Source organism: Protopterus annectens, chromosome 10.part0, assembly GCF_019279795.1.
Source record: "Protopterus annectens isolate FY-2018-M chromosome 10.part0, PAN1.0, whole genome shotgun sequence".
Classification (NCBI taxonomy): domain Eukaryota; kingdom Metazoa; phylum Chordata; order Ceratodontiformes; family Protopteridae; genus Protopterus; species Protopterus annectens.
This window is the reverse complement of record NC_056744.1, coordinates 15887262-15911686: the sequence shown is the minus strand read 5'-3', so window position 1 is coordinate 15911686 and position 24425 is coordinate 15887262. Positions and strand designations below refer to the sequence as shown.

The 24425-nt window shown below is 39.4% G+C and overlaps 1 protein-coding gene across 3 annotated transcripts in view; it reads left to right on the top strand.

The window, feature by feature from the left end:
* Nucleotides 1-24190, top strand: part of MYO15B (myosin XVB) — a 1190858-nt gene extending 1166668 nt beyond the window's left edge. For all 3 annotated transcript variants that reach the window (XM_044084949.1, XM_044084950.1, XM_044084948.1), the window contains 2 exons: nucleotides 902-1042; nucleotides 23346-24190. In XM_044084949.1, coding sequence (XP_043940884.1) covers nucleotides 902-1042; nucleotides 23346-23405 — 201 coding nt within the window. In that variant the 3' untranslated portion in view covers nucleotides 23406-24190. The remainder of the gene's footprint in view (nucleotides 1-901; nucleotides 1043-23345) is intronic.
* Nucleotides 24191-24425: the final 235 nt, after the last annotated feature.

Below are 24425 nucleotides of genomic sequence, written 5' to 3'. Positions count from 1 at the left end.
GCAGCAGACAATTACCATACAGCAAAGCACTTGTATCTCTCATAATACACACTCAATAAAATAATAAATTATTGAGATTCAAGCTGATATATGTTCACTAAATATTTTTGATTTATTTATATATTTGTTGATCAGGGTATCGTTTTCAGTTTCGGTCCAGAGTTTACAGCTAAAAATATTAGAAAAAAAAAAACACGTACATACAGTGAACAGCCCAGCTATGAATCTCATTAACATAGTTGTAAAATAGGCTGAACTGTCTCATTTTCCAGGAATGGACTGAGACAAAGGAGAGATCAAGATATACAATCATATCTTCGTAGTATTCAAAATCATACCTTTCCAAAGATATATAAAGAGACTGATATAGCAGGTGATGACAGTAATAACCCAAACCTTGCTAGTTTGGTACATGAGCTATCAGTTATTAGAAGTTCCACAGAGGTGTATTCAATCTGTAAAACGAGAGAAACAGTGGAGCCTCATGGACTTTTGGAGCAAGAAGGAATATGGAGGTGAGGATTAGAAAGAAATGGACAGAAGAGTAGAAGGAAGTATGTAGATAGCACAGACAGAAAGGATTGGAGATGGAAGATGAAGAGAGATAAAGAAAAGGCTGGAGATGGAAGAGGAAGTGTGACAACTAGGATAGAAGGGAATGGAGTATCTCAGAGTGAATAGCAAATATGCAAAGAGATGGGATGTATGTAAACAAGAAGAGAAAAGTGTTCTCTGATGACTGAGCCTTTTTACATTTTAAATGTTAAGGTAGAAAGGGATAATACAGAATCTCAAAGCAGTGATGAGGTAAGGTGAGCTTCTACTCCACATATATGGTCAAAAGAACAATGCGCAAAAGAGCTCTTGAAGTACTAATGCATTATTTTTCTTCTTTTCCTAGGATGTATTTTTCACAATTAAACTCCAGCAGGTTCAGGCTTTACGAACATTACGGCCCAATGAGGGGACAAAACTTCCCGGAATAGAAATTCATTATGGGTCTCCAAAAACTCCTCAAGCTATATGGTTTGAGCTTAAACAGGTAAGAAATTAGAAAGCAAACACACTGACTAATTCGGCAGTTTGCTGAAATGAAGCAAGACCACAAAAGGCTACATTAAGTGCCACGTATTTCCTTTAAACTGTTTGTTATACTGTACCTATGTGGTTTATTCATTTCATTTTTTAATCATGCAAGTCCTTCTGAGCCCACAGCCTTTTTTCAACAAAGACTCAGCAAAACAGTGTTTGCAGAAATAACATGTAAATTAATTCAAAAGTAGGCTTTTGTTTAAAAAACTTTACAAATTGCCAGTACATACTGTAAGAGACTTCTGTTTCTTGCGTAGATACTCAGTTGTACAAAACAGTAAAAACAGTCACTGTCTTGTGTATATGTATTTTAATAAACCTATCTGTATGTCAAAGGCTATGGTTCTGAGCTGAGGTGAGTGTAAACACAGCTCTGTGTTCCATATTCTACCAAGTGAGTCATTAAATCATTGTATAGGACTGTATTATGCTAGATTACACCAGATAGCAGTATACTTCGTTTGTGGGACAGCCTCTGGTTTGCATATCTCAGTGTATATATGTGTGTGTGTGTGTATATATAGGGACAAAGTGGGAAGACTTGTTTGGAGTTACATAGTAGACAAAGGGAACTGTGAGAATCAATGCCTGGGCTACAAGAACCACCATCAATACAATGATCAGTGTTACGCAGCAGGACTGATACACAAGATGTAGAGAGAATTTAGCAAGACTTAAGGAATGAACTAAAACACACAGCACATTACATTCAGTGCAAAAAAATGCAAAATAATGCATGTGAGAGGAATGCTCTGATATAGAAGTAAGCACTCAAAGGAATGCAGTTGCAAAAAAATAAATAAATGAGGAAAGGAGCCTAGCGAAACTCATAAACAACATCAAGGTTAATCAAGCAATGTGTGTAAGAAAGAAAAGTATGTAAAGCTGGCAGCATTACAGGCTACCTGCAGGCAGAAATCCTAAATGTGAGGACTGCAACATTGAATACTTTGATGAACTTCCTGATGGCGAAGAAATGACATGCACATCAAAGGTGACACGCCACAACATTTTGGGTGACACTCCAGCATTCACCAGCACCCTAGTTACCAAAGAAACTGAATGAACAAAAATACAAAAAATATGTGACCTTGCTCTTATCTGTTAAAACTCAGCAACAAAAAAGTCAAAACTCAGCAACAAAAAGTCATTAATTGATGTTAATCAAATCAAATGCAATGTGTTCCATATTTTTTTTTCAGTTCAAAATTACTATTAAAAGTAGGGTAATTTTTTGGTGCACTGCTTTAAGCCCAATTATCTGTGCGCATATCATTTTCTCTATTGTAAGTCACTGATTTTTCTTTTACCTTTTATAATACATAGCATCAAACATTATTGGACTGTATTTTTTAAATAAATGAGTATGTAAAGAATTGTTGCTCTTTTGTTCAGGGGAGAGAGTGACACACCAGCATAGTCAAGATAGGCATTTTCCGAATTTTTGACACGCTGACCCCAAAAGGTTCACCATCACTGTCCTAGGGCAAATCATAAAACCATGAAGGTAAATCAAGCAGGATGACAGAGACAGAGAGAGAGAAAAGTGAGAAAGGCTGGTAGAATTCTCTGATACATGGAAAGAGGCATTACCAATAAAAACATAGCTATTCTTTTCTCAGACAGCTAAGACACCTCGTGATATATGGAATGTGGCGTGCAGCTTCTGGTGATCTCATGTCTTAAGAACATAGAACACAAGCACTTCAGAAGATGACAACAAAACAGCGCAGATTACTCAAGAAGCAATAAATTGTAGGAAATCGGTGCAATCAGTTTTGTTCAAGTCTATAACATAACATTATTGCAGGAAAATAAAACATCTCTGTCATAACTAATGACGGATGAAACTCACATTTTTTGGTTGCTGTTTTGTGAACAACTAAACAAAACAGACATTGTTTTGTGATGGATTAAACAAAATAAGTGTTCAACATCAAAAAAGGACATTTGCAAATGAAAATAAAAAGTCCATTCCTTTTTCTCTAGACTTGTTGGCTTAGTAGTGCAAACTAGTCAACTGTTACTTCAGTGGTGAGGTTTCTCCACTACTAACATTTCTCTAACCAAGTCCAATTAGCCAACAGTTCTCTGACATAGTACAAGCAGGTAACACTGTACAACAGCACAAACAATTACTGTATCTTTCTGTGCAGCACCGCTAACAGGTAGCAGTTCACTGTAATACACTAAGCTTGCTCTTTTTTCTCCCGAGGCTTTAGCAACTAAAATCTTTTCCTCCTTTTAGGTCTCACTCCAGATAGCAACAACAGTTTACTAGACAAGAGTTCAGTCATTTACCATCAAGTTTTCCACTGACAGGTGATAAAATCAAAAAAGAAGACAAATAAAGAGGTGTTTTCTTGCTTCCTGTTGATGTATGGGAAGCTGTTGCAAAGTAAAAGATCTTAGTGTATATCACTGATGCAACAGCATTAATTAAACTTGTGCCTGATGTCTCTGGGTGAAAATCAACATGTACACAGAATACTAAGATCAGGTAGACCATTTTAGACAAAAAACTTAAAAAAAAAAAAGGAAACAAAGTATCTTACCACTGGTAAAAAAACAAGTGTCTCTTTTTGCTGATTTGAACACATACAAAAAGAAGAGTTTTACCAAATCAGAGCCATGGCAGACCAGTAATACTGGTAGGGTGCCTTGGGGCCAGTAACATAGAGTCACATGCATTTCCTTCATCTCACTCCATTGAGGGACACATCTCATGACAGCAGTGTACTTCTGTCATTTTTCAGGATTTCCTAACTTTCCCAGCATGGACTCAGTGAGTCTCTACAATTTCTGACACTATACCTTTGGCCACTTGTTCATATAGGTGGTGGTCTCGTTCTGTCTCTCTCTATCCTCCCCCGTACCTAATAATCAGGCTGATGTGTGAAGGCTTAAAGTACCAGCTACTTATCTCACCCCACCAAGTCCTAATACCTGTAAATATTTTAAAAGAAAGTGTTGAGCTGTTTTCAGGATCTCATTTGCTGAGGGGTCCTACATGCCCATATCAGTGCTACCTGTCAGACACCCCCAGTAATGCCATTGTGCTGTATTACAATGTGTAGATATAGTCTGCATGAAGGAAAGCTGAAGTGGAATGGGGAGAAGTTTGTATGTACTTCAAACATTAGAACAAACAAAAACAGAAGAATAACAGGACAAAAAAAATGCAACAATGATGCTCAGTTAACAGACAAAGAAATATCTCTTCACAGGGGAAGTGATGGATGACAGGAAGAGCTTTCCCAAAGGGACAGTAGACTCAAAAATAATGGAATTCAAAAAGTGTCAAAAACAGTAATTACATTCATGGGGCAATTATTCTGAGAGGTGGAAAGAAAGAAATAAGGTGTCGGTCACGTAGGATTTACATTTTTGAATTTAAATTTGATGTATGCCCCGACATTGAATTTATCTCAAGCTAGCTTATAATCACAATTCCCCTCCCCTGAAACTTGCAGCATCATATCTTACATTTATCTAAGTATCCCAATTTTCTTCCTTCTTACTCAACTCACCTCAAATCACAACACACTAGACTATCCAAACCCACGCCCTACTCATTCCTGTTCCCTTAACGACGGTAACACAACCTACTCCTTCTACATCTCTCCAATACTCTTTACAAGCTCCCTTTTCCATCTGTACAAGGTCAAAACTCTCACTCACATCTCCCCCACTGACAAACCTAAAGTACTGCTCTATAGTTACAACCCATTTCATCCACATCCTACATTACTTACAATGACTCTTCTGCTAGCTGGTGACATTCACCCCAACCCTTTTCCCTCCTCCCCTTCACTATACCCCAGGATGCACCCATCCTTACCCTTATGTCCACCCTAACAAATCCCTGCCTCCTCCCTATTGCTCCACCCCCAAAACCCTAGACCTGTTCTCAATAAACTTACAAAGCCTTCTCAATAAAACCACAGAACTACACTCCTGGATAGCCCAACACTGTCCTCGTATTTTAACCATAACTGAAACTTGGTTAAAACCCCATATAGCTAATAATGAAATCCTACCCCCTGGTTACAACATATTTTGAATAGCTAGAGAGACAAAAAGGTGGTGGTGTTGCAGTTCTCAACTCTGATCTTCTTAACCTCTCCCCTACAGATACCATTGGCAAGTTTTCACCCTGCTTAACTAATTGTACTTAACTGTCACTTGAATTCCCACAAAAAGTTTGCTGTAACCTCAAGTTTATATCTCACCAGAAAACAACATTCCAATCATAGAAAGCATACTGTCATGGCTCTCTGATAATATGTCCTATGAAACTACCATTCTAGGAGATGTAAACATAGACTGGTCCAAACTTATGTCAGGCTCTCCAATTATTAGTATTAACCTGCATGGCTACAAACAACTCATCACATCCCCACTTGTTTTAATAAAAGCTCTGGTTCCATCTCTATCCTTGATTGGATACTTACTACAGACCCTAATCTCTACCACAACCCCCACACCTTACTCAACTCCCTTAGTGACCACCTTCCTATTTACATCCAAAGACAGTCTATCCAACTACCTAGATCCCACATATACAGGAGACTGCCATAAATTATCCTCCTTTGATACTGAATCATTTAACTCTAAACTGGCATCTATTAACTGGTCTTTCCTTCACCACTTACCCCTTAATGAAGCTGTTGAAAAATTTAACCAGATTCTCCTTAACATCTTAGACTCACTTGCTCCCCAAAGAAAATTTAAAATAAAAGCTAACTATGCACCCTGATTATCAAAAGAAACCTGCTCCCTCATGCATAAAAGGAATATTATTTGGAAAACCTGGCAGAAAAACAAATCACCTTCCCTACTACAAAAAAAGATGGACATCAGAAGCCTTACAAAAAGTAGCATTCCAGGGCAAGAAAAACTTTTATAATACATCACAAACTAATCACCTCTCCAACCCTAATAGATTCTGGTCCACTATTAATAATATCCTTCACCCATGTAACTCCACTGCCCCAAATCACATCCCTAATAACTCAACACTGGAGACTGCTACACTGCTTAATAACTACTTCATAAACACTATCCACAAACTAACTCACTCAGACCTTAACTATGATCCCCCAAACTCTTCCACTTCTTCTACTCTTAATAATAAAACCCTTTCTCTCTTAAACCTGTCCCCACCTCCTATATCAGGTCTGTTCTTTGTAAACCTAAACCTTGATAGCCATCTGCTGATAAACTACCCTCCCTTTTTCTCAAGCTTGCTGCTGATTCCATCACCTTCCATATCTCTATACTAATAAATAGACCAATTCAAGAAGGTACCTTTCAAAAATATCTGGAAGTCTTTTATTATTACGTGGTGGTGGTCCTGCAGTAGCGTTGTCGCCTCACAGTAAGATGCTGTCCGGTTCGATTCTCAGCCTGAGCATCTTCTGCATGGAGATATGCGTGAATGGATGTACCTTCATTGAAGGTTGTGCATCAGGGCTGGTAACTCGACACGTAAAAATCAACTACCAATAATTAGCAGACCGGAGTTCTGCTGTGGTGACCCCTAACCGGGAAAAGCCAAAAGATACATACATACATACAAAGGAGTAACTCCACAGACCCCTCTTCCTTTAAACCGATAGCCATCCTTTCACCACTTTCTAAAATTCTGGAAAAGTGCATCCACTCTCAACTGCTTAAATACCTAATCCATGAAAACCTTTTAACCCCTACACAACACGACTTTCAGCCAAACCACAGTACTGCTACAGCCCTCTTATCTTTTACTCCTACAGTTGCTGAGGGCAGAAGTAATAACCAACTAGTGCCATGTCTCTTCCTTGACCTATCCAAAGCATTTTGATAGTGTCTCACTCAAACCTACTAATAAAACTAACTGATCTTAGCCTCTCTCCTCCCACTTTGCAGTGGTTCTTCACCTACCTTACTAATAGACTACAATCTGTCCGATGGCTCAATTCCTGTTGCCTCTTCTTGCCTGTAAAAACAGGGGTCCCCCAGGGTTTTATCCTAGGCCCCCTTTTATTCAAAATCTTTACCAACCATCTCCACTCTGCCTGTGGCCAGTGAACTCTTACCCAATGCACAGATGACTCAACCCTCATTACCGTCACTGACAACATGTCACAACCCCATTCTCTTACACAAAACACATTCATCTCCGTAGAAAAATGGCTTAATGAAAACCAGCTTATCATAAACCCTAAAAAACTAAACTTTAACTGTTCCTACCAAGATCACTCTCTCACCACAAATCCACCTTTTCCATCTCATCTCTAAACAACACACTTATTAAGGTTGATGCACATACTAAACTCCTGGGCACCATAATAGATGACCAACTAAAATCTGACCAGCATGTTCATCAGTGTATCAAAATCACATCAGAAAATGGGATTACTGTATCGAAACAAAAAATTCCTCATACCAGACACCAACATATCCCTAGCTAGGGCCTTCTTCTTGCTATGCCTTCTCTATGTACAAACCACATTAATCTCCCAACTCGAACAAACCTATAATAAAATCACCAGACTTGCAACAAACCAACCTTATAAATCACACCATTGCATTGCATTAAAAAAACTGCAATGGAATTCCCCCATCAACTTCTTATCTCACAGCTACAAATCACACACTCCATCCTACACAAACCAACTGTCTGCCCCTCCCTCTTTTCCCTCATTTCCTTCTACACCCCCACTAGATCCCTCAAAAGCTCTGACCAGCAACTCCTTTGACATACATAAACCCAAGAAAAACATTGGTAAACGACTTTACAATTACAGTGTGTCTTTAGCATGGAACAAACTTCCTAACTCTATAAGAAACATCCGAAGTACAAATCAATTCAAAAGGCAACTAAAACTTTTTCTCTTGAACTCATGGATCTGCCCTTGCCAGCAGCCTACATGAATCCTCCCATCTCACCTTCCCTTTTCTGTCCTCCTTTAACTCATTTCTCTTCATCTCTAATAACATTGTGGCTACTTTTTTCTGACTGTACCTTTCTTCACATTTTTAAGTAGTTATTCTCATGTGACTATTATGTATCCATTACAACTAAAAACAATGTAATTACATATGTAGCTCATCTATTTTTGTAGCTCATAGAATTTCTTATAGTACATTGTCTCCAATCTGCGTTTACATTTCTACTCTATACCTCATCTGTAAATGCATATTTGAAATTGCCAGATTCTGTTAAATTGATCTCATTGTATTTGTTTGTTACTGTATTTTGCTTAATTTTTTGTGCATATTATATGTTTTACTTTTTATTTTTACTACAAACTTATAATATATGTTTTTCTATGTTCTATGAATATTTGTATGTCATTTCTTCGATATTTTCTCCTCGGGTCTCCGCTGAAAATGGGCTTCTAGCTCAGCTGGACCAACCCAGTTAACAAATGTCAAATAAATAAAAAATAAATAATAAATGTATGCCTTAACCTTGTAAAGTCACTAGGAACAAGTGACGGTTATCAGGAGAAAACCCAGGAGTACTGTCAGGTTACCTGATTTGTTCATAGTCTGCAGACAGTAAATGGAAACAACCAAAAACAGGACTACATCATGAAACTTACTAGCAATGTATAGGCTCAGCCCTCTGTGCTGAACTGCCAAGGCAAAGCAGGAGCTGCAACTTATCCACTAGGTCTGGAGATGTGCACACTAGGTGGGCTAAGTCATCCTTTTATGTAGTCAGAATTTCTGCTCCTATCTTACTATTTGATCTGCTGTTTTCAGCTTATCAAGAAGTTAGCTGCACCATTCTCAGAACCATAATATTTGTATAAATCTGGGTTATTGTAAGAGTTAGTTGTGATTCAACAGCAATGGATTGATAGAAATACTTATATGAAAAATGACACAACAGAGAAAGCATTCACATAAAATGGTTAATAATGAAAGTAGTCCTTGTTTCAGTACAGAACTGACCTAGTTTTTGAAAACTTGCCATGCTTATGGTTATATAGTACAACTGATAACGAGGGAAATATTACTGGAGTGATCACAAAAGTGTCAAGAATGAAGATAAAAATTAAATTAGTCAAGAAGAATTCCATCAGTGATTTATGTTAAGTTATAAGGAAATGTTTGTAGATGTAGTCTACAGGGCTGATGTATTCTTGCAAACTCACGCAAGGGTGAAGGGGAATGCTGAGGGAAAAATGAAGCTGCCCATGATGTATGAGGTGAGAAGGCATTTGTTAGACTTTTATGTTTTCAATAATTAAGAGCTACCATTACATGAAAGAAATTCTATGAGGAATGGTATACTCAGTTGAGGCTACATAAAAAATGTATGTAGCAAGTCATACAGTAAAGACAGAATAGTGAATGAGACAAAGTTTATGCTGCCCCTGTCACAGAATATACTAAAGAATCCTAAAAACTAGAAAAAGAACAGCACTGCACAATAAAAAAAAGTGTTTGCCTCCTCCCACACCTTGCTCTACATAATTTAACTGCAAGGAGAGTCCTCCATAACTGTATGACCTTGTGGTTAGAATAGGGTGACTTCATTCATAGCATCTGTCAAGATTTTCAGAGAATGTCCATTGTTGCCTAATATTTTTATCTGTTCCTCATATAATTTGTGGTTTTCTGACAAATCACTGAGGACTGAAGTCACTAAATAATGACAGGCATTTTAATTTCAGACTTTGTGTCCTTCAGAAAAATGCATGCTCATACAAAATCTATTCTAGTAACCTTCTAAAATTGTATAAATCACTATGAGCAACCACACTATTCCTGGTATAGTAGCACTGGTATAGTAACATTTAAAAGAAAATAAAAAGTGTGATAGGTTTCTTTTTGGCATTTTGGAGATTATACATCCTAACCCTAGAGGGGGTAGTATAAAGAAAAAACTAGGTGAAAGAGAAGTGAAGTGGCAGATAAAATTGAATGCCTCTTTGTATCCTGGTTTAAATGAGAATATTTCTATCAAACCTATATTGGATCATAACATATATTAATACACAAGTATAAGGCTTCATAGTGTATTATTACAGTTTAAGTCTGCTATGTATTTTATAATGAGGTAGCATCTTTATACTTTTTCAATAAGTACACTACAGTTTTTACAACTGAGTAATAATTGATGAGTCAACTTTGATGAAGAGTATTAATTGCATATACTAGTATAGATTACACCTAGAAAGGTTACCAATGTATTTACTCATTCGTCAGTTTAAAGCACAGGGCACTTTAAAGCACTTTTAAAAATTTTTTTTATAAAAGTTTATTCAATGTACTTTATGACTTTAAATATTTTTAATGAGTACACATTTTAATTGCAGTTGATTAATGCTTGTTAACATAATTTAGCAAATGGATTGGCTGCTTGGGACTATATTAACCCAAGGAATTAAATGTGAAGTTGTTCTGATGAAGTCTACCTGTGTGTAGATGAAAGCGCTCAACCATTGTGTTTTTATCAAATTAAGTGGATTTTATTCTCAAGTACCTGTGCTTATACGTGCTACTATACCTGTGCTTATACGTGCTACTATACCAGGAATAGTGTGGTTGCTCATAGTGATTTATACAGTTGACTGTTCTGGTACGCTTTTACTTAACCTTCTAAAATTGTAAAAGCAATATTTAAAATTTGTCCCTATTTTTGGACCTTTGTCCCCCCATTATTTTAGAGTTTGTCCAGAATTCTTGTGCTAAGAGGTTGAGAGGTATGGTTAACAATCAGAATCCACTATTCTTAATTGTACATGTCTGTGCCGTGTGATTCCATGTTGCAACACAGTAAAGTAGAACCAGGAAAGAATGCTGCCCCAGCTGAAAAACTGCCAAAGCTACTAGGAGATTCAAGTATCTGCTAAGGAAATAAGCACAACAAAAACACTTAAGTTGAAACTGCTCTAGAAAGTAATGCCAGCCTCAACTACCATTTCATCAGATTATCTCCCTATGTAATAATGTGTATTTGAAAGGGAAAGCTGCAAAGGCTGGGAAGTGTAGTAAATCTTGGCTAAAGATAAATGCAGTACTCAATGTTCAACTACATGTGTTCTGAAAAAAAGGCAAGCCAGAAGAAATAAGAATCTGTAAAGTCTTTATATCATTTTAAATCTCAGTTTTTTGTACTCTGCAGTATCATTGTGAAGAGCACATGTGTGTACACCCCTTATGGGGAACCATTTTTCAAAAACTGATTGGCAAAAACATGCCAAAAAATTAAAACGGATAAAGTTTTCAGTGATTTTTTTTGACCAGTAATATACATTAAGAACTGTTCTGATCTAACAGACTGGTGTTCAGATTGACAACTGTGCCATTCATAAGATTGAAGGAAATGGATGGAGTGTTATACAGAACAGACATACAGCTAGGGTGGAGCGAGAGGGGCAATTGCATTTGTGGTCAACCCTGAGCAGTGCAGCACTCCCTGTGTGATGTTCTTCATGTTTCACTGTTGCAGTCATTACATTTGGGTAATCTGCTGGCAGGTTGCCCTCAGTCGGCCTGAATATCAAAGTCTTGGGTCCTGTGTTGGTTGCTGTCTCTTTTTCCATGACGTCAGGTCAACAGGGGTATAAAACAGGCAGCCAACGCCATTTTCTTTAGTCTTTCTTGCCACACGGTGCCCGAAGCAGAAGCAGTTCGCAAGTGCCGGTCGGCCAACTCCTGAAATTTTCGCATTCGAGTTTCAGAACCGAAGTCTTCAATTAAAGCTAAGTACCCCGTTGGGGAAACTTTTTCTTGCTCCATACCGATGTCAGTAAAAGTTAATAATTGCATTACTTGTGGGAAGCAAATACCTCATAAGGATTTCCATTTGTACTGTATTCCTTGCCTAGGCCCAGATCATAACATGCCTTGCTGTCAGTTTTGTGCTAGATTTAACCAACGCATTATTAAGCGTCGGTATATCTTTGCTTCAAAATATTTTGAAAACAGATTTAACTACCCTGAAATGTCATTGGATAGCAATCCGACTACCGGAGTTCACAAAAAATGCAAAGAAAAGGACAGAGACAGACCGCCGAGGTCCAAAACCGACGACGGAGCTTCTCCTAAGCCAGTCGCCGGTTCGCCGGTACTCAGTGAGGTGCTTTCACAGCCCCTTATACCCGCTACTTTTGAGTCGCAGGCCTCTACCAAGACCCTTGTGGAGTCTGGCATGCCGTGAGATTCTCAAAGTATTGTACAAGCGGATGTCTCTCCCTCGGATGGGTCCGAAGCTGCTGAGCTGGCACCGGCTTCTGAGGGTGTTTTCAGGCCTCAGCATTTCTATATAAAACCAACGCCAGCTTCAAACACAAAGACAAAAAACTTCTAAGGCTAAAAAACCAACACATGAGCCACGTGCTCTGGCCTCTATGCCCAAGAAACTGATGATCAAAATGGCTGAAGACTTAATTACCTTGATCAGGGGTTCCCAACCCCACTCCCCCCTGATAAGAGGCCTAGGCAAGACACTGATTATGAATATTCAGATCAGGTTTTTATTTCTTCTGATTCTTCTTCTGATCAGGAATTTTCTATACCACCCTATGAGGATTCAAATTCAGAGGAATCCATCCCATCTTCTCCTGAAGATTATTCTTTTGGTGAAACCTTGCATACTTTGAGGGAACATTTTCATTGGGAGAGTCAAGATTTCTCAGAATCAAAAAAGAAGCTTAGGGATTTCCTTCTTCTCCCTCAGCATAGGCCTTTGGCCATACGTCCTGTATTAGACATTGTTGATGATGTGTTTTCGAAATCAAGCATGGCTCTAGATTCCCTACCTCTGGCTCCTAGCAAGCCAGACAGATATTACAGGGTTCCTGACTCCCACAAATTTTTATTCAAAAATCCTGCCGCTGACCCTGAAACTTTCTCACAGGGTCCCAAAGGTGTAAAGGCCTCAACAGCTAAGAATCCTACCCCCTCTGATAGAGATTCCAGGGCGCTGGCTAGATGGGGAAAAAAGGTTTATACGTCTACAACTTTGGCAATTAGGGCCTTAAACTGCCAGTTTCATATGCTTAAATATCAACAGCATGTTATGGGATTATTGAAACAGAAAATTATGTTGATTTCTGAATGTGTGGAAAATAAAGAATTACAGGAATTATTGCATGCAGCAGAACAGGTTGGAAAGCATACTTTGCAATGTGGTTTTTATTCCTTGGAGGCCTCCTGCAGGGCCGCAGTTACTGGATCTGTGATTAGAAGGCATGCCTGGCTCAAAGAGCAAAATCTGCCTGATAATGTTAAAGCTAAATTGTTGAGTTCACCTTTACAGCATGATACTCTGTCTGGTAATAGGGCAGAAGAGGTTTTAAAGAAAATGGAAGACAAAGCTAAGTCTATGCAAACTGTTAAAGACTTCTTACAAGTGTAGCCACCAAGATTCAGTAGACACTGGCCTACAAAAAACTGGTCCTTTCCTGTGTCCAACAGAGCCTCACGGGGCAAATCCAGGCACTCAAAAGGCTCTAGATACCAATTACAGGGTTCCTACAGGTCAAAGCAATGGGGTGCCTCTACCTCCAAATCTGGAGGAAACAAAGCACAACCCTACAGTAAGCAGTCTTAATGACTTCCCTCTGCCATCACTAAGCACTTATCTTTTGGCAGCCCCCTTAGGGGGAAAACTAGCACTTCATGCTCAAAACTGGCAGTTAATAACCCAGGACAAGTGGGTATTAAACATAGTATCCCAGGGATACAAATTTCATTTCCATACCTTGCCAGTTCCAAACAGTTGGCCAGATCTGCCACAAAATCAATGGGCAGAGGCACAGAAACAAGTTACGTCCCTCATGGATATGGGGGCTATTCAGCCAGTACTACAACTAGAAAAAGGACAAGGATTTTACTCAAGACTGTTCTTTGGTACCCAGAAAAGACAATGTCTGGTGCCCAATACTGGATTTATCAATTTTGAACACACTCTTGGACATCCCAAAATTCAAAATGCTGACTTTGCAACAGCTTCTGCCTATGCAGGCTAGTGACTCTAGACTTAAAAGAGGCATACCTGCATATCCCAATAAGGGAATCATGCAGAAGATACCTCCGCTTCAAGGCTGGTTTTATGCATTACCAATTCTCTGCACTGCCCTTTGGCTTATCTACTGTGCCCAGGGTCTTTACAAAGTGCCTGGTACCAGTAATTGCATTTTGCAGACAAAGAAGCAAACAAATCTATCCATACTTGGACGACTGTCTCATTCAAGCAGAAAACAAGGACATTCTTCTTCATCATCTGGCATTTGTAAAAAGGCTTCTAACATGCCTAGGGTGCACAATAAATGAAAAGAAATCACAACTGGCACCCTCTCAAAAGATTACATTCCTGGGTGCAAGCTTGAATACAACTGCCCAGATGACTTACCTTACACCAGACAAACAAAGGCAACTGACTATTTACTTCAAACAGATGGCAACAAAAACTCAAGTTATCTGCAAGACAAATTCTGCAGGCTTTGAGGTTCATGGCATCCTGCATTCTACTAATTCCATATGCAAGACTGCATATGAGGAAACTACAGTGGTACCTATAAAGTTTATGGAGTCAACATTGTCACAGTCCGGAAACAATGATTCCTCTCATTCCCTGCTTACAACAGGAGTTTCTTTGGTGGGCAGAGACATGTCACCAGAACATGGGACGGTCTTTCACTCTACCCCCTAACAACCAAACCCTAACTACAGACTCATCAGACTATGCTTGGGGGCCCACCTGGAGGGGAGATGCATTCAGGGCATATGGTGCCCAAAACAAATGCATCTACATATCAACTAGAAAGAGATGTTAGCTGTTCAGAATGCCCTGACAGCCTTCAAGGACTTACTTCACCCAGGACAACTCCTGATAAAGACAGACAACACCACGGTTATGTGGTACATAAACAAGCAGGGGGGGGCACACATTCCTACCCCCTTTGCAGACTAGCCATGGCATTGTGGGACAAAGCCTTGACTTACCAGGTACATCTTCAAGCTCAATTCCTGCCAGGAAAACAAAATACACTGGCAGATGACCTAAGCAGAAATCTTATGGACCCTCACGAGTGGAAACTGGATCCACAAGTCTTCAACATGATAACAGAGAAATGGGGGAGTTCACACATAGATCTATTTGCCTCTCCCCAGAATTATCAACTGGACAAATTCTGCACAAGGACTTATCACAGACAAGCATGGAAAGTGGATGCCCTATCCTTCAGTTGGAAAAACCTATGCCTTTCCTCCTCTGCCTCTTCTTCCCAAGGTCCTACTAAAGGTCAGACAGGAAAAACCAAAAATGATCCTAATTGCCCCGGACTGGCCTCGCCAGCACTGGTACCCAATTCTAAGGAATATGTCTCAACTCCCTCCTTGGTACTTGCCTCAAATACCTCATCTACTGTCTCAGCAGAACAATCAAATTCTGCACAATCAGCTCCAAACTTTGAACCTGGCAGCATGGCTGATCATATAATTATTCATACAACACCTCTCAGTAAATCTGTGATGGATGTCATTTTGGAAGCCAGAAGGCCTAGTACTAGAAAATCTTATGCTGATAAATGGAAGAGATTCTGTGCTTGGAACCAAGCACAAGGGACTGACACAGCAAAGCCAAATATTCCTCAGATTTTACAATACTTGACTGAAATGCTTGACAAGGGCCAATCTTTTTCATCAATAAAAATCCATGCCTCTGCCATCTCGGCTCATTACAACACAGAGCCTCCCATCTTTTCTCATCCTCTGCTAAAACAGTATCTTAGAGGGGCCAAAAATTCAAGGCCTCCCAGAAGATCACCAATTCCTGCATGGGACCTCAATTTTGTGTTGGAAAAGCTCACCTTGCCTTCATTTGAACAAGCAGCTACTGCAGATATAAAGTTTTTATCTTGGAAAACAGCTTTCCTTCTGGCAATCACTTCAGCAAGAAGGGTTTCAGAACTACATGCTCTCATGGCCGTGGAGCCTTTTATTATATTTTACCCAGACAGGGTGTCCCTCAGGACCAATCCTTACTTTATGCCTAAGGTGGTATCCAGTGTGGCTCTTAACCAAACTATTCACCTGCCAACTTTTTACCCAAATCCGCAGTACAAGGGGGAGCAGATTCTGCATTCCTTGGACGTACACAGACAACTAAGATTCTACTTAAACAGGACCAAATCTCTAAGAAAGTCTGAGCAGCTACTGGTGGCATTTGCTGCAGGATCAGAGGGAAAGGCTATTTCAAAGCAGACTATTTCAAAGTGGATAAGCCACTGCATTCGTTTCTGCTATTTGCATCATGGTAAACCGGTGCCCAAAGGAATCGGGTCACATTCCACCAGGGCTGCATCTACCTCAGCAGCTTTTCACAGAGGGGTGCCAACCAAAGTCATTCTAGAAGCTGCCACTCGGAGCTCTGTTCATACTTTTACAAAGCATTATCATTTGCCTCTCTTCTCTAAGTCCGGGGCAGGCTTTGCCACTGAAGTTCTGCAGGGCCTTATAGCCACTCCTAATGCTATTTCGTTCCAGCCTCCCATCCATAGCTTTGGGATTCTACCCAAATGTAATGACTGCAACAGTGAAACACAAAGAACATAGTACAGTTGTGTACACTTACCATAAATGTAGATGTTCTAGTGTATTCACTGTTGCAGTTCGGGTTACCCGCCCACCATCCCCGTTTATTCTAGAGCTTCTCTTTCCTTCACTATATTCTACAGCCTTTGTGGTGTATTTGCTTTTAGACGAAGGTAAAGTTATACATGTATGTATGTGTATATATATATATATATATATATATATATATATATATATATATATATATATATATATTTGCTCCCCATTTGGGGGGCACCTGACATCTGGGACAAGAAAAACTAAAGAAAATGGCATTGCCTGCCTGTTTTATACCCCTGACGTCATGGAAGAAGGGACAGCATCCGACGCAGGACCCAAGACTTTGATATTCAGGCTGACTGAGGGCAACCTGCCAGCAGATTACCCAAATGTAATGACTGCAACAGTGAATACACTCGAATATCTACATTTATGGCAAGTGTACACAACTGTACTTTCTAAACTGAAGCAACCGCATGCTACATTTGTAACAAGCACTTTGCTACAGTTTAAAAGAAAGTGTTTTTTTTCTCTCTTCAGTAGAAGAGCTGTTGGAGGGGAGCATGGTAGATGTAACTGTATGACTATAATAAGTATCAACTGGGCTATTACAGTGAAATGTTTTTTTTTTTTTTTTTTTTTGTTCGTCTTCAACAGAAGAGCTAGCTGGGGTGCGGGGTGTCCTACTTAACTTCTCATGCAAGAAATCTGGACAGAGCATAAAAATAATGTCGGGAGACAAAGGCATAAAAATAGGGACAGATTTTAAAAATTGCTATTATAAACTTAAAAATATGCTAGAATAACAGGGTTTGTGTTAGCATGCATTTTCTGAATGATATGAAGTCTGAAACTCAAATGTCTGTCATTATTTGCTGAATTTAGTCCTCAGTGATTTGTCAGAAAACCACAAATTTTATGAAGAACAGACCAAAAATATGAGGCAAAAATCTGGACAGTTGAGAGGTATGGGGGGGCATAAATGTAAACTGTAATAACCCAGTCACTAAAATGTTCTTAAGTGCTGAGAGGGTGGGAGTGCTGCTGGCTTGTGATATCAGCCCAGGGAGCTGATTGAGCCAACTCCATTTCTGATACAGAATCCTGAACACACAGTGCTGCCTTAAATCTATATAACAGAGACCATCTGAGCATTTTGAATTGAGTTCTAGAGAGAACTGAAGCAGTATGACAAACTAAATAGCAGCAAGTGTATTTTTCAGATAACTGTACAGTGCAGAGGCATAGCTAGGGTAGGATGAAGGAGACAGCCATCCCAGGCGTAACTTGTTAGGGAGCACAACTGGCAGATGCTGACTGGTCAGAAATAACTGCTGATATTACATTAGCAGTCAGAGCAGAAGCACTTTAGTGCCCTATGTGTGGCATAAACTGCAACAGCTGTTTGTTCCAAATGTAGCAAGCAGTTTTCTGCATTTTAAACTACATAACGGCTTTTATTTCTTTAACTCTGAGTTGAGGAGTGTAGATGGAGAAGAAGGACTTGGTTTGTTCTTTAGATAGCCAAATAAACAGAAGATATTAGTAGGATAAGGAGTGCCAGATCAGGAACAAACAGACTTTTGTTTTTATGCTTTTTTATTTTGCTTTTTTCTCTCAACTTAAAATTGAGGAGGTGCCATGTTGGGGTACAGCACCAGACACCATAATAGCTACCTACATCTCTGATGACATTGGCATATTAATGACTAAACTGAAGTGTGATGATCAAAAATAATATGGTAACTGAGCTCCATGTACCCAGGCCAAAAAAATCTTTCAGAACTGCAAAGCAGCGTTGAACTAATGCATTATCTTGACAGACTTTTATGTAATCTTTTAGCAGTATTGCAGTCTAAGAATGCCATTGTATGGCGTGAGTCAGCCTGATGGGCTGTTGTGAACAGGTTTTTAAGGTGACAAAGGATATAATTTTGTTGGATGAGGTATTGATGTATTTCAAGTCGGCAGTGCATTGTGGAACAGCGATTTTTTTTTCCCTTTAGTGTTTGCTTTGTTTGGGCATTCGCTGATTTGACATAGACCCTATATATATATATATATATATATATATATATATATATATACATACATACATACATACATACAAAGTAAACTCTCAATTAATTGGTACCCATGGGGATTGGTAGATGCCGGATAAGTGTAGTTTCTGGTTGCTTGAGAGATACTATTAAAAATAGAACTGACAAATACCATACTGTACCATACCATACCATAAACACTGTATTAATTTGATTTTTAATATTGAAATACAGTAATTAAAAGCCTGGATGGAATAATAATATTTTAAACTTATTTTTCCACTAGAAAGTGTGGCATGCAGAATGTTTTTTAGTGGCACTCTGAGTGGATTGGAATTTAATGAATTGAATTGTTTTATTGTGTTTTAGCTGCTTTCTGTCTATATAGACTTTTTTGTATATATAGACTAGCTACTTATTCTACTGTATTACTGCCTCTTAAATCATTTTTCAGTTGTGCACTTGCCTTGCTTCATTTAAAAAGTTTAAAATTGATAATTTTGTAGAGTTTAATTGCATTTACTGTTTAGGGCTACACACTCAAGTGCGTTAGCCTTTTCTGTGTTTATTTACTGTATTATTGCATTATTTAGCCTTTTTAACCAAAAAACAAAACAAAAAATACTATCTTGTTTGCTTGTTTCCCGCCTTTCCTAGCTAGTATACTCCAGATCCCAGGCTTTGTTGGTTTCAGGACTTTATTTTCTGTGTTCAGAGCTATCCAGACCTTGCTGTGGTAGAGGGAAGTCCTACTGCTTACCAATGGGAGTGGTGAGCATTGTACTGCCTATCTAACACTAGAGGAGTGGTTTCTAGCTCTGAAATTGTAATTTTATTAGCCGTTTTAGGCTGATTTCTATCCCTTTCAACTTTCTGGCTTAAAAACGTGTGTGTTTGCACATTTTTCACATTGTGCAGCACTGCGGGGCTATGGTTAAACTATTCCAGGTGCCAGAAAGTATGTTCTTCAAATTTTCCCTTAGAACTAGCTGGTTTCTCAGTAGTAGCACTAAAAGCTGAACCCTGTGACTGGCACTTGTTCTAGAACCTGCTGGAAAGCACTAGGAAGCCTTAAACTGATACAAGCACTCAACTTTCCTTGTTAATAAGGAGAAATTAATCGTAGGCACTAAACAGCCTATAATTGCAAAGTACCTTGCAAAGGTAAGGGAAAACAGCTCTTGTACTTTACAAAAAAAGTACCTAAACAGGCATGTTCAAGGGTCAGCGTCCAGTGATTTTTCCTGTCCACCTGGTGAATCTGGGCATACTGGGACAATGCAGCAACTGCCTCATGTACACAACCCTCTCCTCCTACCATCCAACACTACAACCTGCGAGAGATGCACTTACATAGCCAAACTGGAAGAAAAGCTCTCTCCAGCCAAGATTGTGCTAGACAGTCAAGAGGAGAAGGTTAACTCCTGCACTACACCTCAAGCAACACATAGCCCTTCAAAACCCACACCATCAACACCCACACATAGCAACAAGACACTAAAGATAACCACAAGACCTTCTTTAGTTATGTCAGGAATATGGGTGGAAACTCCCACATATGCTCTGAATTGTTGCATAACGGTACAAAATATACTGAACCTACAGACATAGCTAACATCCTGGCAGACAGATTCAGTGCTAACTTCTCCCCCCCTTCCCCCTCAAAGGAGCAAATGCCTATCCCATCTGAATGTAACCTCCCTGACATCACAGATGCACAGGTGAAAGCTGCCCTCTCCAAAGCAAAAAACACAGCGTCTATGGGACCGGATGGTGTCCCAGGCTGTATCTTACAAGAAGAACTGAACCCTCACATTAAGTCATGGTTCAAACTTAGCCTTACTACAGGATATGTACCCAAAGAATGGCGTACAGCTACAGTGGTCCCACTCCACAAAGGTGGCGCGACAATGGACCCCGGGAACTATCGCCCCATAAGCCTGACTAGTCTGGTCTGTAAAGCTATGGAGCGTATTATCATGGAACTCAAACAAAGACATTGGGAGCCTCCAGACACTGGACCCTACCCAATTCAGCTTTGTTAAGGGCAGATCTTGCCTCTTAAACCTAGTTGATTTCTTTGAAACAGTTACCAAAGCCATAGATGAGGGCAAGGTAGTCCACACAGCCCACCTGGACCTCGCAAAAGCCCTCGACACAATACCCCACTCAGGCATCATAAATAAGCTTACCAGCTTAAATATCAACCCCTATATCACAAGATGGGTTGCAAACTGGCTCAGGGATAGAACCCACATGGTCAGAATCGCAGGTGCCACGTCCGAATCCAAACCAGTTATGAGTGGTGTCCCATATGGCTCAGTTCTGGGACCTCTCTTATTCGGTATATACTTCTCTGAGGTTCAGGCTAACACGGGGGGACTATGGCTGACAAAGTTCGCAGATGACTGCAAACTGGGAGCCATAATCGACTCTCCAGCTGACACAAGCATCCTCCAAAAGGGTCTCATGGAGATGGATGCTTGGTGCCAGAACCACGGCCTCAAGCAAAATGCTAAAAAGTGCATAGTCATCCCCTTTGGGAAAAACAAAGTGCCCACAAATTACCACATAGGTGGTAATCCATTAAGTACGGAAGAAGTAATTAGAGATTTGGGGACCAACATAGATAGTAATCTCTCCTTTGATAATCACGTTGCCAAAGTGGTTAGAAAGACCTTCTATACAGCCCACCTTATCACGAAAGGGTTCGCATCTAGATCAAGAGAGGTCATTGTGCCCCTCTACTCGTCACTCATCAGGCCCATAACTGAATACAATGCCCCTTTTGGTATGTACCTTACCTGACACCTGCAGCAACTGGAGAGACCGCAAAAGTACCTCACCGAGAGGATCATGGGCTACAAACAGATGTCCTATGCAGCTAGACTAAAGAAACTCCAGCTCTACTCAGTTGCTTACCACCTACCCAGAGGTGATCTATGCCTGGCGTACAAAGCCATGTCTAACCCAGAATTAATGGACATGCTCCACCTCAAAAAATCCAAATCCCTTAGAGCTACACGCTCCAGGGACTTAAACCTCAGCACAAAAATAAATAGGACATGCTGGAGGGACAGATTCATTTCCCAGAGGCTCCCCTCACTCTGGAATAAAATACCAGTTCATGTTAGACATAGCCCCTCGCTGACCCTCTTCAAGCGAAATCTGGACACGTGGATGGGAAATCGCAAATTCACCCCTGGGATCTCTTCTGTGTCCCTGCTCGACAGAGGCATGGTAAACTAATCTTAAAGGGCTACCTTCTGTGACCTACTATACAGAGGCACAGTAGGCTAATCTAATAGGGAGGCGAAAGCCAAATAAACTCGGGCTAGGCTTATAAATCCCCTAGGGCAGATAGCCTAGTATCTACCTATGAACCTATGTGAATGTTTCACCTTTTGAAATCACCATCATTTTGGGATTCCGGATCCAAGGCTCTTGCCTCCCCCCTTGTGTCGTTTTTAGGCAATGTCTCAAAGACAAACCTTCCAACATAAAAGATAAAAAAATTATATTTGTGAAGCAGAGTTCCTCCCTAACCCAATAAAAGTGCAACTTGGACAATTGCATGGGCAACAGTAAATTCATCCCTGGTTTGGCACCTATGTCTCTAATGGACACAGGCAACCTGTAAATTGTTCATCTCCCAGGCTCCTGCTTGTAAATGTTTTATCTCCCAAGCCCCTACTTACACTTATCAAGGGTATCAGAATTTGTCAGAGATTTGGGATGCATGGCTAGGTTTAAAAAGGCCCTTGTGGTCATTAACCTAGTAAACACCTATGAACCTATTTAGGAATTGGGAACAGAAAGAAATGCGCATTTTAAAACAGTTTACCGTAATAAATACTAAGTTATTGCTAATTAGAATATGTACATTCAGTTGACTAATTTGTGCAAAATTGCAGCATTCATAGTATAAAATACATTCTAAATTATTGCTATAAAAAGTGCATGCTATTTACAATTCATAACTATATTGTTCATAGGTGTGTACTAGGCGAATGGCCCTGGAGCTTTTACAAGCCTAGCCCATAGAAGTGCCCTGTTCTACTTGAATCTATCATAATAATGCACTTTTGTGTTATAAAAGAATATTGTTTTAACCACTGTGAATGACATTGACTGATTACACAGTTAGCCAATGATTAGTTAGTACTTGTTTTGTACTATTATAAAATTCAAAACTTTTAATGCTGTGTCTAAAGACATCCTAGAGAAGTTGTTTTACACTGTAAGAAAATCATTTCACTTCCCTTTTGCCACATTTTATTTATAAACTCCTTACCTGAAGTATGAGTTATGAGTTAGTAAGAACGCTGTATTGATTTGCAGCATTTTTCTGCTGCACTACATTTCTTGGACATTAAAAAATGCCTTCAGACAGTTCATTCCTAATGCCTAGCAAAGCCATGATGGGAACAGCTGAGGAAAATTGGTAAAACATTCTTTAAAATGCTATTAGATGTGGCAATTCCAAAATCTGGACAATGTGAATCTAGCCATCAATATGTTTGGCTGACTTACTAGAATATGAATAATTAATGCATTCTTAGACTAGGTGCACTTTTAGGCACTCTGGAATTTACAATGCATACTAACAGTGCCATCTTTTGTTTTTCACAGGCAAAGGAGCTGTGTCACATAATAACTGCTGCCATGAAAGAGTTTGCATCTCACACTTAGCTTGGATAATCTTTGCACTAGGTTGAACACACAAACGTGATGAGAACCCATCACTGCTGCAATATTTGGGCTTCAGACAAAGACTGCAAAAACAAAGGAATTATGGCAGCACTGTTAAATATATCTAATCTATGTTATATTTGTATTTATATAAAGAAATAACTGTAAAATATTAAATAGATCATCAGTCATGTCAGAGCAGATACAGACACATATGCCAGAAGTTTTCACCTGGTAATATGATTTGGATGTCACTCCAAGGGCTTCAGCCTCTAGCTATCAGGACAGTATAAAACTGTGTGGATACAAGACATATACTGCTAAAGATGCACTTCTGTTTACTGCAAACAGACTATCAATTGCAGCATTGGTATCTTCAGACTAAATGTTTGGGACTGATTTTTTATTTTATAATTGCAGCAGATTTTGTTTTTAAACCCAAATTATTTTCTTTGAAAATTTGGAAAATATTATGTGGATTAAGTTAATGATTTTGATAAATGAGTGTGCATGTGAGAGAGGCTAATGGTTATTAAAACTGCATTATAAATTTTTGCTATTAAGTTATTGACTGTGGCTTTGGTTTCTTTACTTCACTACTTCTAACCGTACCTGAGCCCGAGTGCCCAGTACTATAGAAATGTCAGAGTAACAGACTCCTGTAACACACTTTAGATTGAAGCAGGATCTGAAACAGCTTCTGGTTGCCATCATTATAGTAAAAGTAGTTTTTAATGCTGAATCTTTAAAAAAATAAAAATAAAGTTTAACTTTTTTTATCTTGCTGTTGTGGAGATTTGCTGGTGTTCTTAAACTTCCCTCTTTCCATTAGACCTCTACTGAAGGAGAGCTGATAAGTTTTTCCCTCACCTGTTTACTCAAACTGCCTCCTCTTTTGATAATTCAGCCTCTACAGTGCACCACTAGGATCGCTGTGTCAGCAGCTCCATTCATAAGTGGTCTTCATGTTTACAAAATTATGTACCTCAACCCATTTCAGTACTATTCATTGAGTCTCTT